This window comes from Crocuta crocuta, unplaced genomic scaffold (assembly GCF_008692635.1).
Source record: "Crocuta crocuta isolate KB4526 unplaced genomic scaffold, BGI_CrCroc_1.0 scaffold348, whole genome shotgun sequence".
Classification (NCBI taxonomy): domain Eukaryota; kingdom Metazoa; phylum Chordata; class Mammalia; order Carnivora; family Hyaenidae; genus Crocuta; species Crocuta crocuta.
The window spans coordinates 566949-585537 of NW_027529573.1; the positions used below are offsets into that span (position 1 = coordinate 566949).

At 37.5% G+C, this 18589-nt stretch overlaps 1 protein-coding gene across 2 annotated transcripts in view; it reads left to right on the forward strand.

The window, feature by feature from the left end:
• The window catches only part of LOC144229465 (solute carrier family 5 member 4), a 54712-nt gene that overhangs the window by 17491 nt on the left and 18632 nt on the right, over positions 1-18589 (forward strand). For both annotated transcript variants that reach the window (XM_077761498.1, XM_077761499.1), the window contains exons 8-14: positions 1649-1869; positions 4892-5027; positions 6035-6142; positions 8285-8435; positions 11030-11198; positions 12582-12791; positions 12910-12915. In XM_077761498.1, the coding sequence (XP_077617624.1) occupies positions 1649-1869; positions 4892-5027; positions 6035-6142; positions 8285-8435; positions 11030-11198; positions 12582-12791; positions 12910-12915 (1001 nt within the window). The remainder of the gene's footprint in view (positions 1-1648; positions 1870-4891; positions 5028-6034; positions 6143-8284; positions 8436-11029; positions 11199-12581; positions 12792-12909; positions 12916-18589) is intronic.

The following is an 18589-nucleotide window of genomic DNA, read 5'->3' on the forward strand; positions in this document are numbered from 1 at the left end:
TTGTGAATATGCATGAACCTAATCACATAGCCTGAAGATAACATGAAGCAAAAACTGATAGAACTGCAAAGACAAGAAATGCACAAAAAGAGTTGGGGATTTTGACACAAAATGAATGTGATTGGTCGCATATAGCTATTTAAATTTAAAAAACAATAAAAAATAAATTAATCAAAATTTAAAATTTAGTTTCTCATTTGCCTAGCTGTATTTCAAGTGCTCAATATGTGACTAGTAGTTTTTATATTGGACAGCACAGATACAGAAAAGTTCTATTATTACTAAAAGTTCTATTATACAGTGCTGCTCCAGAGACCACTGCCAGGACCAATTCTTTGCAAACTTTTTATTTAGTTAGCCAAGACTTCTACGATATTCTTATTTATGGCTATTTGGTGTCTGGCTTTTGTGATAGATCTCTGGCATCAACCTCTCTAAGCCTTCTCCCATCCTTAGGATGAAGATGGTAGACTCTCTCATCTCCTAGCATTCTTCATGTATTGTTGTTACAAAACATATTCCCCTTAACAGAACAGTTTCCTTGTATTGTCTGTATCCTCCATTGTATTGTGTTCCTGCCTTGCACATTAATTTTGCACATAATCCTATCACAATGTTTGGCACATACAAAGATTTTTGATGCTAAGTGAAATAAGTAATAAAAAAGTAAATTAATCTCAACCTCAACTCTACAGATATATGATACTCAGATGAATTTTGCACTATTTGAACCTATACTAAGTGGGCTGAGATGCCTGGTCTCATCCTCCTTCTTTCTAAGGTTTCCACCCATTATGGTTCTTTTTTTTTTTAGTTAGTTAGTTAGTTTATTTTTTATTTATTTTTATTTATTTATCTTGAGAGAGAAAGTGCAGGAGGGGCAGAGAGGGAGAGAGAGAATCCCAAGCAGGCTCCACACTATCAGTGCAAAGCCTGATGAGGGGCTCAATCCCATGAACTGTGAGATCATGACCTTAGCTGAAATTAAGAGTTGGATGCTTAACTGACTGAGCCACCCAGATGTTCTCATTATGGTTCTTTTCTACACCTGTCTTGCCTTTCCAGACTCCCAGCAGGCTGAGTGTCACCATTTCACCTAACCATACATAATCCACTGCCTCTAACTTATGCTCCATATCTTCCCATTTTTTACTGTAACATAGATAGAAGATAGTAAGTATTACACCAAAAAGCAGACTGTGCATAAGGTCAGAATGACCAGGCTTTGCATCAGAAAGAGAAACGATTGCTTCTGGTCCATTCAGAGGAGTAGGGACTTTCATATGACTAATTCTGTTAAGCTCACTCTATTACCTCACCTTCATGTTTATCTCTGTTCTAGATGGTTGGATAACAATTTTTGCTGTTGGATAACAATTTTTATTTTTACCATAAGCATAAACACTAAATAAAAATTTTCAAGAGCAGTATAAGAAGAAGGGTGATTTACTTCATGTACATTGTGAAAGCATGATAGCATTCCCATAGCCAGTGAAGGTATTAGAAAGACATGGGTCCTCTGAGAACAGTAAGGATTTAACCAGGCTGATTAGAGATGATTGGGCACTTCCACCACAAAGGAATAATTATGAACATTAGGTGTCTTAGATTTGTGTAAAACATTTTATTTTATCCAATACCTTTGCAGCATTTGCTGAAGTGGGAGGCTATGAGAGTTTTACAGAGAAGTACATGAATGCCATCCCATCCATAGTTGAGGGGGACAACCTGACAATCAGCCCCAAGTGCTACACTCCTCAGGCTGACTCCTTCCACATTTTCCGAGATGCTGTCACCGGAGATATTCCATGGCCAGGAATGGTATTTGGAATGACCATTGTTGCTGTGTGGTACTGGTGCACAGATCAGGTGAAGTATGCATGTGGTGTGTAAATATGTTTATGTTGTTCTTTTTATTCTCATAGAAAAGCATCTATTTTCTATTTTGTACACATATATACACATACACATGCACAAACACACATCATTTTAAGAGTCAAACACTTCTACAAGGCTTGTTATGAAAAATAGTTGTCTGGTGTCCTGATCTCTACTCATTGTTGTCTCTCAAAAGCAAACATTGATTCCTTCAGTTAGGTGTTTTTGTATGTATTTCTCTTCTCTAAATCCTTGTACTCAATGCATGGCTCTGTACCATTGGAGTGTATGTCACCTTGGAGCTCATCAGAAATAAATGTTCTCAGATGTTACCCAGATCCAGTGCATCAGAATTTGCTTGTGAATTTGATCTCCAGGTGATTTAAATAAACGTTTGTATTGCTACCTTTTGGTTTTCCAGTTTTAGGATTTTTACACTGGCTTCCAATAATGAGAGATGAGGGTTTAGCTCTTTCAATTTTTTTTAAAAATTTAAATGTTTTTGTTATTCATTTTTGAGAGAGACAGACAGACAGAGTGTGAGCAGGAAAGGGCAGAGAGAGAAGGAGACAAGGAATCTGAAGCAGACTCCAGGCTCCGCGCTGTCAGCACAAAGCCCGACTCAGGGCTTGAATTCTTAAACTGTGAGATCATGACATGAGACAAAGTCGGACGCTTAACTAACTGAGCCACCCAGTCACCCCTAGCTCTTTCCATTTTTTTATCTTCAGTTTTTCATCTTCTAGTAAAACTAATTCACAATTTTGGTGAGATCAGCATTCAGTGCTACTATTTATGTGACTACATAAATATAATCCACAGCTGAGCCACATTATATTCTCTGGTTGATTTTTCTTTAGCTTTTTCTTTTCTCTAGAATAAATAATTCTTATTTTTTGTGTTTTAATTTTTCTTGGTAATTATTACTCATTAAACACCAAATCCTCTGCAAATTGCCTAAATCTTTTAGATGTGTGCTTGCAAACACATCAAATATCCTACCAACTCTTTTTCTCATTTTCTCATGAAACCTTTGGCCTCTCACAAACTGCTGGGTTGTTCTCTGTGCCTGGTGCCCATCCTAATCCAGGACCCCCTTTATTACCATATTTGGGGTTCCCTTTGCCTCATCCTTGGGTTATATCTCTTAATTCCAGTGTCCCATATCGTCTTATCTCTTGGTTTACTTCTTCCTTCAGGGCAATGGAATTCTCCAGTAAGTTCCTAAGAAAAACAGGAGATACATTTATTGTGAATTTGTCTTCATGCTTGAAAATGTCTTCACTCGAACTTTTCTTAAATTGATCCTCTGGCCATGTACACATTTCCAGGTTGGAAATAATTTTCCAGCCATAAATTCAGTCATCATCTGTTGACTTCCACCATTACTATTGAAAAGCCCGATGTTATTCTTGATCCTTTGGATGTAACCTGTCTTTTCTCTCTAAAAGTTTATCTTTTCTTTGTCCTCGGTGTCTGAAATTCCACACAATGTGCTATTGTTTGTAGATCTATTTTTGTTCATTGTGATGGGCCACTGTAAACCAATTTAATCTGGTAATGGATATTTTTAATGAATTGGGGGAATTCTTTGATTTCTTGCATTTTGTTTTCCTTTGGAGAACTTCCATTTTGAGGATTGATCTTCAGCTAGTTTTCTAGTGTTCTTATCTTTCTTCCACATCGTCCATCTCTTGGTATTTTGTTTTTTGTTTTGTTTTGCTCTACTTTCTAGGAGGCTGCCTCAATATTATCCTTCAGTTTTTCTGCCTTTGTATTCATAACTCCCAAGATCTTATTTTTGGTTTTCTGTATTTTCCTTTTAATAGCATTCAAGTTTGTTTTTGTTTTCTGTGTTGACGTTTTCCTCACCCCAAATAGTCCCTGTCAACTCAAACTTAGAATTTCATAATTTTAAGCCATCTTGGACCAATGGTCACTTGTATCAGTGTGAGATAAGTCTTCTTTTTCTCTATATGATAAACTGATTCTCTAACATATCTCCCAAAGAATGTAATCTTTCATTGATTTGTGCAAACATCTTTATTATTTATATTTTGCCCCTGACTACCTGACTTATCTCCTATATATAGGTGGCCTCATATTCACCCTTAGATCTAATACCCAGACTCTACTTACTTGCTGATAGGACTCTCCTGTTTTACATATAATTTGTATTGTATGTAAATATATACTAATGGCACCTGCTCCCCCAACCCTGAATGACATTGTTGCTATCCCTAATAGATTTGTCTCTCCAAAGAGAAGTAAGCAGAAAAAGTCATCCCTATTTTCTGACATTCCTTGAGAAGAAAAATGTCAAGAAGCAATGGCATTATGGGTGGAAATCCTGCTAGCAAATTCTTAGTCAAGACATTATATAACTTAAGTGGAAATTATGAAATTATACACATTGAATTGCCCAGGACCACAATATTTGATTCATAATTGATTCATAACTAGAGATGAATTTCTCAAGGTTTTCTTCTGATGGCTGCCTGAATGTTGTTTCTATGGCAATGGGCTTAATTTTCCAAACGGACAATGATCCCTAACACTAGAGAGATACTGATGAGTATGTGGCTTATTTGGTGCCTACAACACTAAAGGCACAACTTAAACACACTGCCTGTTGCAAAGATCAATAATGACAACTTTGTATCTGGACAAGTAAATGGTCATTGTTGCAATGCAGTCTAGGAACTGTAAACATTTTAATAGTAGTGGTGTGTATTGACTTCTATGTACCAAGAGTCTAACAAACAATATACCAAATATTCAGAATATCCTGCAAGAGATAACCCTTTTAGACATGAGAAACCTGAGTCTCACAAAGTCAAATACTCATGTAAGAGGAGCAGGGATTTGAGTTCTGATTTTACTCTGAAGTCCATTATTTTCCACTACTCGTGACTCCATATCTTATTGTAACATTAATCCCTGAAAAGAGGCACTCCCCTTCTTTGAAGTTATCCTCTAGTTACTTCATGACTATGTCATGTTTTCCTGGCAGGTTATTGTGCAGCGCTGCCTATCAGGCAAGGACATGTCTCATGTGAAAGCTGCCTGCATCATGTGTGGGTACCTGAAGCTGCTACCCATGTTTCTCATGGTGATGCCAGGAATGATCAGCCGCATCCTGTACACAGGCAAGCCATTGACTCATAAATCCTCTTTCTTGTATGCTTGAATTCTGTGTACTGGTTTTGACATGTATTAAAACCTTGATAATCTAGAAAACCCATTATGTATGGAAGTTAAGACATAATACCAGGTGAAAAGAACAGATTTTGCAGAGTTTCAGAAGCAGGAAAATTTGGCATATTTGACACATATATATCTAACTAATAAGGAATGGCCAAAGAAATGATTATATACCATCTTTATGGAAAATTACACATAAGAACTGAAGACTTTCTCAAATTTTAGTCAAATGCTGAAGTTAGTATGTTTAAGGGTAAAAAAGCAAATACAAAACATTATCTCAACAATTGTCATAGTTATGCTGAAAGACATTTCTCTCTGGAAAAAGATTAGAAAGGAATAAAAAAACTAAAAGAAGCTAATGTATTAATGTGTTAGTATTCTATGGGATTTTTAAAAACCATTTTCTATTTGTTGTCATAATATTGTTTAAGTAAAAAGAAATCCTCAAGGTATTGTACAACTCCCTCCTCATCCCACATAAGCAATTACCCCAATAATGAACACAAATGACACTTCTTACATGTAGGTAGAAAACACTGAACTAAACGACTGGACACAGAACTAATTTCCATATTGATATGGCTGTTGTGGTTGTTTCATCTCTGGAGTTCTCTGCCTCTGGGAGAATTTATGCTCTTGTAGCTTTTCTGGAAGATGGAATCAGCTCCCCCTATTGGTCTAATGCACTAGCTGGGCCATATCCCAAAGAAGAACCTTGCCCCTTAGGTCAGTGCAAGGGGAGGTCCAGGTATGAGACACTTAGGAAGTCACATTCTGGGTGAAGAGGGACCATATCTATGGTATGGAGTTCAAGGTTGAATCTCCAATTTCCAAGCAGATGTATTTCCTCTCACCTATCATCTTACAACTTGTCTCTATGTCCAATGGTTGTAGATCTTACCTGTTTGGGCCTCACTCACTGAACCCACTTATCTGAATCTCCCCTCAGAGAAAGTGGCCTGTGTTGTACCTTCTGAATGTGTGAAACATTGTGGCATTGAGGTCGGCTGTACTAACTATGCCTACCCAGTGATGGTGCTGGAACTGATGCCTGATGGTAAGAAAATGTACACCCTCAATGTTATGCTGAGCGAAATAAGTCAGGCAGAGAAGGACATATACCATATGTTTGCACATATAGGAGGATTAGGAAGAACTTAATGGAGGACCATGGGGGAGAAAAAGCAGGAAAATAGTGGGGGAGAGGGAGGGAGACAAACCATGAGAGACTCTTGAATGCTGAGAACAAACTGAGGGCTGATGGGAGTGGGGGAGAGGGGAAGGGGGATGATGGGCATGGAGGAGGGCACTTGTGGGGATGAGCACTGCGTGTTATATGGAAACCAACTTGACAATAAACTATTAAAAAAGGAAAGAAAGAAAATGTACACCCTCAAATGAATGGAGAAAATGTGATGATAGATGATAGACAGATAAATGATAGATAGATAGATAGATAGATAGATAGATAGATAGATAGACAGGCAGATATAGGTATAGATAATGGCATATTAGTCAGCTTTTAAAAAATGAAAACCTGCCATGTGCAACAACATAGCTGAACCTGGAAGACATTATACTAAATGAGATAAGCCAGATACAGAAAGACAAAAAGCACACAATGTCACTTATATGTGGAATCTAAACAAGTGGAACTCATACAAGCAGAGAGTACAATGGGGTTTCCAGGGACTGGGGGTGGGGAAAATGGGAAGATTACAAAGGGTACAACTTTGCAGTTATAAGATGATAACATAAGTTCTGGAGAACTAATGCACAGCATGGAGATTATAGTTAATAAGAATGTATGTTTAAAATTTGCTGACAGAATAGATCTCAAGTATTCTCACCACAAAACAAGAAAACTATAACTATGTGAGGTGATGGTTATGTTTACTAGCTTGATTATGGTAACATTTCACAGTGTATACATATAACAAAACATCACATTATACATCTTAACTATATACAACTGTTATTTGTCAATCATACTTCAATAAAACTGGAAAAAAATGTTCATGTTGGGACTACCTGAGAGACCTAGTCTATAAATGGGCCATGAGGAAGGATTACGGCATAATCCTTAATAATCTTAACTTCCATGAATTCAATTGTCTTCGTCAGACATTTCTTGAGCACTTTCCATAGGCTACCAGTACTGTGCTGAGCCTGGGGAATACAGAGATGAATCAGATATAATTCCTATTAGAAGAACCCTTAATTCTTTAGATTCAAGATTGCCTTCCAAGGCAATCAAGAGCATTTAAAATGATGGATTTGTCAGTAAAAGAGTTGTATAAACACAAGCTTATAAACTCAGAAAACTAGATGTTGCTATTTATCTTGCTCTCTCTAGACCAGTTATACTCAAACAATACACCTCAATCTATTTAATTTACAACTATTTATCGAATGCCTACTATGTGCCAGACAGTGGCCTGATGCTTAGAAAACATCAGTGAAATAAGAACAAAATCCCCTATACCTTGGAACTCACATTCTTGTTTCATGAGATATAAAATAAATTACACATGTGGAAAAAGAAAATTATTAGGATGCTAGAAGGTGATCTGTGTTGGCCAGTAACAGAGCAGAGTATGGGGTTCAGGAACAACAAGGTGATCTTATACCTTAGACCCATCAAAGGTCAGCTAACACTTCTTCAATCTTTCTCCTCCCTGACACACATGAGAATTGTCAGGAAGAAGTGAGTATGACCCACAAGTGACATCACTCATATAACTCATTCCACACTTTGTCCTAGGAGCCTTAGGGGCATTACTAATAAGCAGAGGGAACTAGAGGACGAATACCATAATATCTCAAAACTCTTTGCTTTGCCCAACAAAAACTTCCTCCACAGAATCACTTACTAGGTTTTTCTCTCTCCAGTTCTCTAAGTCTTCAGGAAGCCAAGAGTTTCTCCCCAAAGAAAAATAGGGAGAGATGCCTCCCCTCTCCTAAATTTAGATTCCAGCAAATGATCTTTAAGTTTACATTTATAACTAAAATTCTGTACTGGATCATTCTCAAATCACCAGGAAATGTCCAGGAAATGCTACATGATGATACATGTTGACAGGCACATCAGTTGGTAAATGTTCCAGATGACACTTTTGAATGACTCTGGTTTGGCAAGGCCCCTGCAAATCACGGAGTCCAATTCCTAACTAATGTTTGCACTCTCATCTGGCCCCAGGACTGCGAGGTCTGATGCTGTCAGTCATGTTGGCCTCTCTCATGAGCTCCATGACCTCTATCTTCAACAGTGCTAGCACCCTCTTTACCATGGACCTGTACACCAAGATTAGAAAACAGGCATCAGAGAAAGAGCTTCTTATAACAGGACGGTGAGAACATCCTGGTTTCTGTCTAAAAATTTCTCCGGAAAGCACGGAAATACAAGTAAACTAGAATTTTCTCATTCTTGGTTTCAGTGAAATGAATAATAGAATTCTAATGTGGGAAAGGGACATTAGAGGATATTTAATCCAACTTTATTTGTTTCCAGATAGAAAACTTGGGGCCATACTTAAAAAAAATGTTTATTTTTGAGAAAGAGAGTCACAGAGTTCAAATGGGGGAGTGTCAGAAAGAGAGGGAGACAGAAAATCCAAAGCAGGCTCCAGCCTCTATGAGCTGTTAGCACAGAGTTTGACGCAGGGTTGGAACTCATGAATGGTTAGATCAGCCCTGAGCTGAAGTTGTACGCTCAACCAACTGAGTCACCCAGGCGCCCTAGGGCCATACTTTAAAATAGTTGCTTTTAAGGATTTTCAAATGCCTCTGATTGTCTCTTATTTGTTTCTCCCCTCACACTCTCTTCCTATCATATCTTCGTGAAACTCCAGTGGTTTTCATGAGATATAAAATTTCCACCTACTCTGATAGGTTAAAGCAGTCTCTAGAAGTTTCCATGTATATCTCATGAAGGAAGTCACAGATTGTCATCCACACACTACTACACAGTAGTTTATCAACTGCACTCATTAAGAGATGGAGTATCAAGAGGGGGCACCTGAGTGGCTCAGTCAATTAAGCATCTGACTTCAGCTCAGGTTAGGATCTCATAGTTCATGGTTTTAAGCCTCACGTCAGGCTCTGTGCTGACAGCTCGGAGCCTGGAGCCTGCTTTGGATTCTGTGTCTCCCTCTCTCTTTCCCCCTCCCCTGCTCGTGTTCTGTCTCTCTCCATCTCTCAAAACTAAATAAACATTAAAATATTTTTTAAAAAGAAATGGAATCTGAAGAGAAACTGACTATATATAAAAGATACTGCTTTGCTGAAGACAGTAACAATCACTTAGTAAATTAAGCATTTGCAAGGAAAATTCCAAGGGCTCACTTGGTCCAGATCTTGACTCTGGATACTATAGGAGAAGAAGAACAGTAAAGCATCTCATCTGTGTTTCTGTGGTAGACAAAGTGCTGGACCTGAATTCAGTAAGCCCAGGATGAAGAAGTCCAGCAAGAGGAATATGATCTCGGATATGAATGCCCTTTAAGTCTCAATTTTAAATCAATGAGTTTTTCTTCTCTCTCTCTCTCTCTCTCCCTCTCTCTTATTAAAAGCCTACTATGTCCCAGAATACAAATATGGAAAAGGGCATATATGTAAAAAATAATTTCCTGCTTTGTGAGATTTATGCCTTTGTTGGCAAGATAGACAATTAATAAATATGTTCTATATCTGATGACAAAAGTGCCAGGAATAAAATTAAAGTGGGATTAAAGATCGGGGTTACTTAAGACAGGTGTTCAGGGAGTCCTCTCTGAGAAGGTGACCTTTAAGCACAGCCCTGAAGGAAGTGTGGAAGTGAGCCCCATGGCTCGGTGGGGATGGAACGGTAAGTGCTGAATTCTTACAACAGTCATGTGTGTGGTGTATTTGAGGGCAGCAAGAGTAAGGTTGGCACATATGAACAAGTGGAAGAGTGAAGAAACATGATCGGAAAGATAGCTAGAGTGAAATTATGTAGGGCCATTTAAGCCATAACAAGACTTTGGATTTTATTCCACATATGATAGAAAACAACTGAAAATAAGCAAGCAAGGGATGTACATGACTCGCTTTCCAATGACGATAACAAGGAGAACAAGGACAGTGGGTATTATTTATTGAATCCTTACTATACTCTAGGCATCATGCTCAGACTTCCTGTGGTTTATCACATTTACTTAGTAGGTTGCAGAAGTTTTGTGAACATTCAATGAAACACTTGTGCCTCAGTCTCCTGCCCAAATGCCTGTCCCCCACTTCTCCCAGCCTCCACCTCTCTGTTTCAGGTGAGCACAGAGAAGTAATAACCTTTTACAGACAGTCGAGTAAATTATGTTTGTTTATTCACACAATAAGAACAGAATATTGAGCTTATCATTAGTTATTCTCCCTGCACCCCATGACATCTAAAAGGTTTTTTACTGACTTTCTACCTGCCAAAGTACTCAAGCAGTAAAATGAACAAATTAGCATTTCTGGCCAATTCACTCAGCATTCTAGGATAAAGGATATTTTAATTCTAACCTGTGCAAATTGACTTAGTTTCTCTCAAGCTAGGGAAAAAAATATCAAAATGGGGATCTGCTTTCTTTATCATACAAATAATTACTTATTCATAGAAATAGTGTGGTGCTTATTCCTAATTGATATATTACATAAATTGCACTAGAGAATTATTAACCAATTGCTGACATTTGAACTGTTTTATGAATGGATATTTAACCTTACAGTTGAAGCTATTACTTCAATTACAGAGAAGTGATTGCTTTATTGGCATTTTACTAATCTATGGTCATAAAACATCCCATGGCTTCATGTGAGGTCAAGAAGTATGATTTTATTTGGAAAATCAATGAATAGCCACAAGAATCAAGAACTTTAAAGCACAATGGAGGCACCAATAATGCTTTTGTTTAAAATTTAAATCATTTTTCTTTCTCTCCAGGCTATTTATCATTCTATTAATTGTCATCAGCATTTTGTGGGTCCCCTTAGTGCAGGTATCTCAAAACGGACAACTATTACATTATATAGAATCAATTTCTAGCTATCTTGGGCCTCCAATTGCGGCTGTCTTCCTGCTTGCCATCTTCTGTAAAAGAGTCAATGAACAGGTAAGTAAAAATCAGAAAACTTCTTCCCTGCTGGGGTGAGAATATTTTATTTCTTTCACTGGTAGGAAAATGCAGTCTTTCACCCTGTTTATACAACTCAAAGCCCATCTCAATTTTCATTGTAGTTAGCTATAATTCCTGTGTAAATACATTAAAGTTTGTAAATACATAGGGCACACTTATAGTACAGTCTGTATATTTCCTACAAAATATTATATACATATATGACACAGTGATGAGGAAGACAAGTTTTGGAGTAAGACTGACAGAATTCAACCCTGGCTCTACCATTTTGTATCATTGTGATCTATCTTAAGCAAACCATTGGTTCTGTGTAGAATGAAGATAATCACAGTGCCTACCTTATAAGATTGCTGTGAGGACTAAAAGGGACTTATTTCAATTTTTTATGTTTATTTATTTTTGAGAGTGAAAGTGAAAGAGAGAATGAGTTGGGGAGGATCAGTGAGAGGGATGTACAGAATCTGAGGCAGGCTCCAAGCTCTCAGCTGTAAGCACAGAGCCCAACACGGGGCTCGAACCAATGAACTTTGAGATCGTGACCTGACCCAAAGTCGGATGCTCAACTGAGCCAACCAGGTGCTCCAAAGTGGATTTATTTTAATGTGAAGTGCTTAGAAGAAAACCTCCCACTTCCATAACATAAAGTATATTAATTTCTATGATAATATATGTAACTGATTATTTTGGAGCAAGATATTTAATCACTTAATTGTTTCCAGCTGTTAACTTTATTATAATTTTGAAATGAAGAATAGGAACAGAGAGGTGAATATCTTATGTGCTTTTCGAATGTTATTTAATATTAGTAAGTGGTATTTTGGGAGTCAGACCCAGGTCTTCCTCCAACTAAAGCTCATGCTTTTAATCTCTAGGCAATACCATTTCCCCTGAACATAATATCTTGATCAGAGGAATAGGGGTTACACATGTTTCCAACCCCACCAGCTTCTCAGAGAAAATAGATGCTTTTAATTGCCGAAAGCTTAATAGAACTATCATAGCTATCTAATATCAACTCTGTAAATTATGTAAAATAATCCATAGCTCTGTTTATTCTGTAAAATAAGAATAAACCATTACTTTTAAAATCTATATATAAAATAAAATTCAAGGTAAACAAGCTTGGGGCAAAGTATACAGTAGTGTCCTGGAGTAGTATCTGATGCAATAAAATTTCAGGATCACTGATAAACACATCACATGCATTTGTATCTTTTCATCGTTTTCATGACTTTGTGCTCAAGGCTAGCCATTATTGGTTCTTAGTGGAGAAAGTAGGTAGGATGATAATTCTTACCTACTCAAATGAGCTTCCCATCTTTTCTAAATAGTATGGTTTTATTCTCGTTTCTTTTGCAGGGAGCCTTCTGGGGTCTAGTCGTTGGACTTGTGATTGGCCTCATTCGAATGATTGCAGAGTTTGCCTATGGAACAGGAAGTTGCTTAGCTGCCAGTAACTGTCCCAAGATCATCTGTGGAGTGCACTATCTGTACTTTGCCATCATCCTCTTTTTTGTTTCCTTACTAGTCATCCTGGGAATTTCCCTGTTAACAAAACCCATTCCTGATGTACATATGAGTACTCATTTCAAAATAAGAATTTTTGGGGCGCCTGGATACCTCAGTCAATTAAGTGACTGACTCTTGATTTTGGCTCAGGTCATGATCCCAGGGTCATGAGATCAAGCTCCATGTCAGTGTCTGCACTGGGCATGGAGCCTGCTTGGGATTCTCTCTCTCTCTCTCTCTCTCGCTTGCTCGCTCGCTCTCTGTTTCTCACTCTCTCTCTCTCTCTCTTTTCCTTTGCCCTTCTCCCCCATTTTCTCTAAATAAATAAATAAATAAATAAATAAATAAGAGTTCTTTGCCTTCCCAGGTATTAGGAAATGGGCTTCATCCTCAAAAAACTTCACAAATCTTTATCTTTGTTATAAGATACCAGGAAGAGAGGAATTAGTGCTACCTAAGAGATTGGAAAAGACTTCACAGCAGAGCTTTTATCTGGGCTGGGACTATTTGGGGATGAGTAGAATTTCATATACAATACAAACATCAATACAGAGATTTAAAAAAATAAGTACATGATACTAGGTGGCAGGAAAAAGAAACAGAATGAGATGCCTTTCAAATTGGCAAAAGGGTTTAATATTAATATGTCAAATATTGGTANGGGAATATGTATCAATTATAATTAAAATTCTCATACCTTATGAACCAACAACCCCATTTCTAGGAACTTATTGTGTAGAAATACACAAATAGGAAAAATATACGTATAAAGATATTATCTGCAAAAGGTTTCTAGTAGAAAAAGATGGAAACAACCTAAATTTCCATTGCTAGTGAAATGGATACACTAGCACATGGTACACTAAATACCATGCAGCTGTTCAAAAGCCTGAGGAGCTCTATTATTTGCTTTCTTAAATGTCCATGATATGGTTAAGTGGGGAAAAACTTGCAGAATAATATGGTATTATATAAGATCACCTTTTGAAAATAACACACACACACACACACACACACACACACACACACACACANGACATTAGAGGATATTTAATCCAACTTTATTTGTTTCCAGATAGAAAACTTGGGGCCATACTTAAAAAAAATGTTTATTTTTGAGAAAGAGAGTCACAGAGTTCAAATGGGGGAGTGTCAGAAAGAGAGGGAGACAGAAAATCCAAAGCAGGCTCCAGCCTCTATGAGCTGTTAGCACAGAGTTTGACGCAGGGTTGGAACTCATGAATGGTTAGATCAGCCCTGAGCTGAAGTTGTACGCTCAACCAACTGAGTCACCCAGGCGCCCTAGGGCCATACTTTAAAATAGTTGCTTTTAAGGATTTTCAAATGCCTCTGATTGTCTCTTATTTGTTTCTCCCCTCACACTCTCTTCCTATCATATCTTCGTGAAACTCCAGTGGTTTTCATGAGATATAAAATTTCCACCTACTCTGATAGGTTAAAGCAGTCTCTAGAAGTTTCCATGTATATCTCATGAAGGAAGTCACAGATTGTCATCCACACACTACTACACAGTAGTTTATCAACTGCACTCATTAAGAGATGGAGTATCAAGAGGGGGCACCTGAGTGGCTCAGTCAATTAAGCATCTGACTTCAGCTCAGGTTAGGATCTCATAGTTCATGGTTTTAAGCCTCACGTCAGGCTCTGTGCTGACAGCTCGGAGCCTGGAGCCTGCTTTGGATTCTGTGTCTCCCTCTCTCTTTCCCCCTCCCCTGCTCGTGTTCTGTCTCTCTCCATCTCTCAAAACTAAATAAACATTAAAATATTTTTTAAAAAGAAATGGAATCTGAAGAGAAACTGACTATATATAAAAGATACTGCTTTGCTGAAGACAGTAACAATCACTTAGTAAATTAAGCATTTGCAAGGAAAATTCCAAGGGCTCACTTGGTCCAGATCTTGACTCTGGATACTATAGGAGAAGAAGAACAGTAAAGCATCTCATCTGTGTTTCTGTGGTAGACAAAGTGCTGGACCTGAATTCAGTAAGCCCAGGATGAAGAAGTCCAGCAAGAGGAATATGATCTCGGATATGAATGCCCTTTAAGTCTCAATTTTAAATCAATGAGTTTTTCTTCTCTCTCTCTCTCTCTCTCCCTCTCTCTTATTAAAAGCCTACTATGTCCCAGAATACAAATATGGAAAAGGGCATATATGTAAAAAATAATTTCCTGCTTTGTGAGATTTATGCCTTTGTTGGCAAGATAGACAATTAATAAATATGTTCTATATCTGATGACAAAAGTGCCAGGAATAAAATTAAAGTGGGATTAAAGATCGGGGTTACTTAAGACAGGTGTTCAGGGAGTCCTCTCTGAGAAGGTGACCTTTAAGCACAGCCCTGAAGGAAGTGTGGAAGTGAGCCCCATGGCTCGGTGGGGATGGAACGGTAAGTGCTGAATTCTTACAACAGTCATGTGTGTGGTGTATTTGAGGGCAGCAAGAGTAAGGTTGGCACATATGAACAAGTGGAAGAGTGAAGAAACATGATCGGAAAGATAGCTAGAGTGAAATTATGTAGGGCCATTTAAGCCATAACAAGACTTTGGATTTTATTCCACATATGATAGAAAACAACTGAAAATAAGCAAGCAAGGGATGTACATGACTCGCTTTCCAATGACGATAACAAGGAGAACAAGGACAGTGGGTATTATTTATTGAATCCTTACTATACTCTAGGCATCATGCTCAGACTTCCTGTGGTTTATCACATTTACTTAGTAGGTTGCAGAAGTTTTGTGAACATTCAATGAAACACTTGTGCCTCAGTCTCCTGCCCAAATGCCTGTCCCCCACTTCTCCCAGCCTCCACCTCTCTGTTTCAGGTGAGCACAGAGAAGTAATAACCTTTTACAGACAGTCGAGTAAATTATGTTTGTTTATTCACACAATAAGAACAGAATATTGAGCTTATCATTAGTTATTCTCCCTGCACCCCATGACATCTAAAAGGTTTTTTACTGACTTTCTACCTGCCAAAGTACTCAAGCAGTAAAATGAACAAATTAGCATTTCTGGCCAATTCACTCAGCATTCTAGGATAAAGGATATTTTAATTCTAACCTGTGCAAATTGACTTAGTTTCTCTCAAGCTAGGGAAAAAAATATCAAAATGGGGATCTGCTTTCTTTATCATACAAATAATTACTTATTCATAGAAATAGTGTGGTGCTTATTCCTAATTGATATATTACATAAATTGCACTAGAGAATTATTAACCAATTGCTGACATTTGAACTGTTTTATGAATGGATATTTAACCTTACAGTTGAAGCTATTACTTCAATTACAGAGAAGTGATTGCTTTATTGGCATTTTACTAATCTATGGTCATAAAACATCCCATGGCTTCATGTGAGGTCAAGAAGTATGATTTTATTTGGAAAATCAATGAATAGCCACAAGAATCAAGAACTTTAAAGCACAATGGAGGCACCAATAATGCTTTTGTTTAAAATTTAAATCATTTTTCTTTCTCTCCAGGCTATTTATCATTCTATTAATTGTCATCAGCATTTTGTGGGTCCCCTTAGTGCAGGTATCTCAAAACGGACAACTATTACATTATATAGAATCAATTTCTAGCTATCTTGGGCCTCCAATTGCGGCTGTCTTCCTGCTTGCCATCTTCTGTAAAAGAGTCAATGAACAGGTAAGTAAAAATCAGAAAACTTCTTCCCTGCTGGGGTGAGAATATTTTATTTCTTTCACTGGTAGGAAAATGCAGTCTTTCACCCTGTTTATACAACTCAAAGCCCATCTCAATTTTCATTGTAGTTAGCTATAATTCCTGTGTAAATACATTAAAGTTTGTAAATACATAGGGCACACTTATAGTACAGTCTGTATATTTCCTACAAAATATTATATACATATATGACACAGTGATGAGGAAGACAAGTTTTGGAGTAAGACTGACAGAATTCAACCCTGGCTCTACCATTTTGTATCATTGTGATCTATCTTAAGCAAACCATTGGTTCTGTGTAGAATGAAGATAATCACAGTGCCTACCTTATAAGATTGCTGTGAGGACTAAAAGGGACTTATTTCAATTTTTTATGTTTATTTATTTTTGAGAGTGAAAGTGAAAGAGAGAATGAGTTGGGGAGGATCAGTGAGAGGGATGTACAGAATCTGAGGCAGGCTCCAAGCTCTCAGCTGTAAGCACAGAGCCCAACACGGGGCTCGAACCAATGAACTTTGAGATCGTGACCTGACCCAAAGTCGGATGCTCAACTGAGCCAACCAGGTGCTCCAAAGTGGATTTATTTTAATGTGAAGTGCTTAGAAGAAAACCTCCCACTTCCATAACATAAAGTATATTAATTTCTATGATAATATATGTAACTGATTATTTTGGAGCAAGATATTTAATCACTTAATTGTTTCCAGCTGTTAACTTTATTATAATTTTGAAATGAAGAATAGGAACAGAGAGGTGAATATCTTATGTGCTTTTCGAATGTTATTTAATATTAGTAAGTGGTATTTTGGGAGTCAGACCCAGGTCTTCCTCCAACTAAAGCTCATGCTTTTAATCTCTAGGCAATACCATTTCCCCTGAACATAATATCTTGATCAGAGGAATAGGGGTTACACATGTTTCCAACCCCACCAGCTTCTCAGAGAAAATAGATGCTTTTAATTGCCGAAAGCTTAATAGAACTATCATAGCTATCTAATATCAACTCTGTAAATTATGTAAAATAATCCATAGCTCTGTTTATTCTGTAAAATAAGAATAAACCATTACTTTTAAAATCTATATATAAAATAAAATTCAAGGTAAACAAGCTTGGGGCAAAGTATACAGTAGTGTCCTGGAGTAGTATCTGATGCAATAAAATTTCAGGATCACTGATAAACACATCACATGCATTTGTATCTTTTCATCGTTTTCATGACTTTGTGCTCAAGGCTAGCCATTATTGGTTCTTAGTGGAGAAAGTAGGTAGGATGATAATTCTTACCTACTCAAATGAGCTTCCCATCTTTTCTAAATAGTATGGTTTTATTCTCGTTTCTTTTGCAGGGAGCCTTCTGGGGTCTAGTCGTTGGACTTGTGATTGGCCTCATTCGAATGATTGCAGAGTTTGCCTATGGAACAGGAAGTTGCTTAGCTGCCAGTAACTGTCCCAAGATCATCTGTGGAGTGCACTATCTGTACTTTGCCATCATCCTCTTTTTTGTTTCCTTACTAGTCATCCTGGGAATTTCCCTGTTAACAAAACCCATTCCTGATGTACATATGAGTACTCATTTCAAAATAAGAATTTTTGGGGCGCCTGGATACCTCAGTCAATTAAGTGACTGACTCTTGATTTTGGCTCAGGTCATGATCCCAGGGTCATGAGATCAAGCTCCATGTCAGTGTCTGCACTGGGCATGGAGCCTGCTTGGGATTCTCTCTCTCTCTCTCTCTCTCGCTTGCTCGCTCGCTCTCTGTTTCTCACTCTCTCTCTCTCTCTCTTTTCCTTTGCCCTTCTCCCCCATTTTCTCTAAATAAATAAATAAATAAATAAATAAATAAGAGTTCTTTGCCTTCCCAGGTATTAGGAAATGGGCTTCATCCTCAAAAAACTTCACAAATCTTTATCTTTGTTATAAGATACCAGGAAGAGAGGAATTAGTGCTACCTAAGAGATTGGAAAAGACTTCACAGCAGAGCTTTTATCTGGGCTGGGACTATTTGGGGATGAGTAGAATTTCATATACAATACAAACATCAATACAGAGATTTAAAAAAATAAGTACATGATACTAGGTGGCAGGAAAAAGAAACAGAATGAGATGCCTTTCAAATTGGCAAAAGGGTTTAATATTAATATGT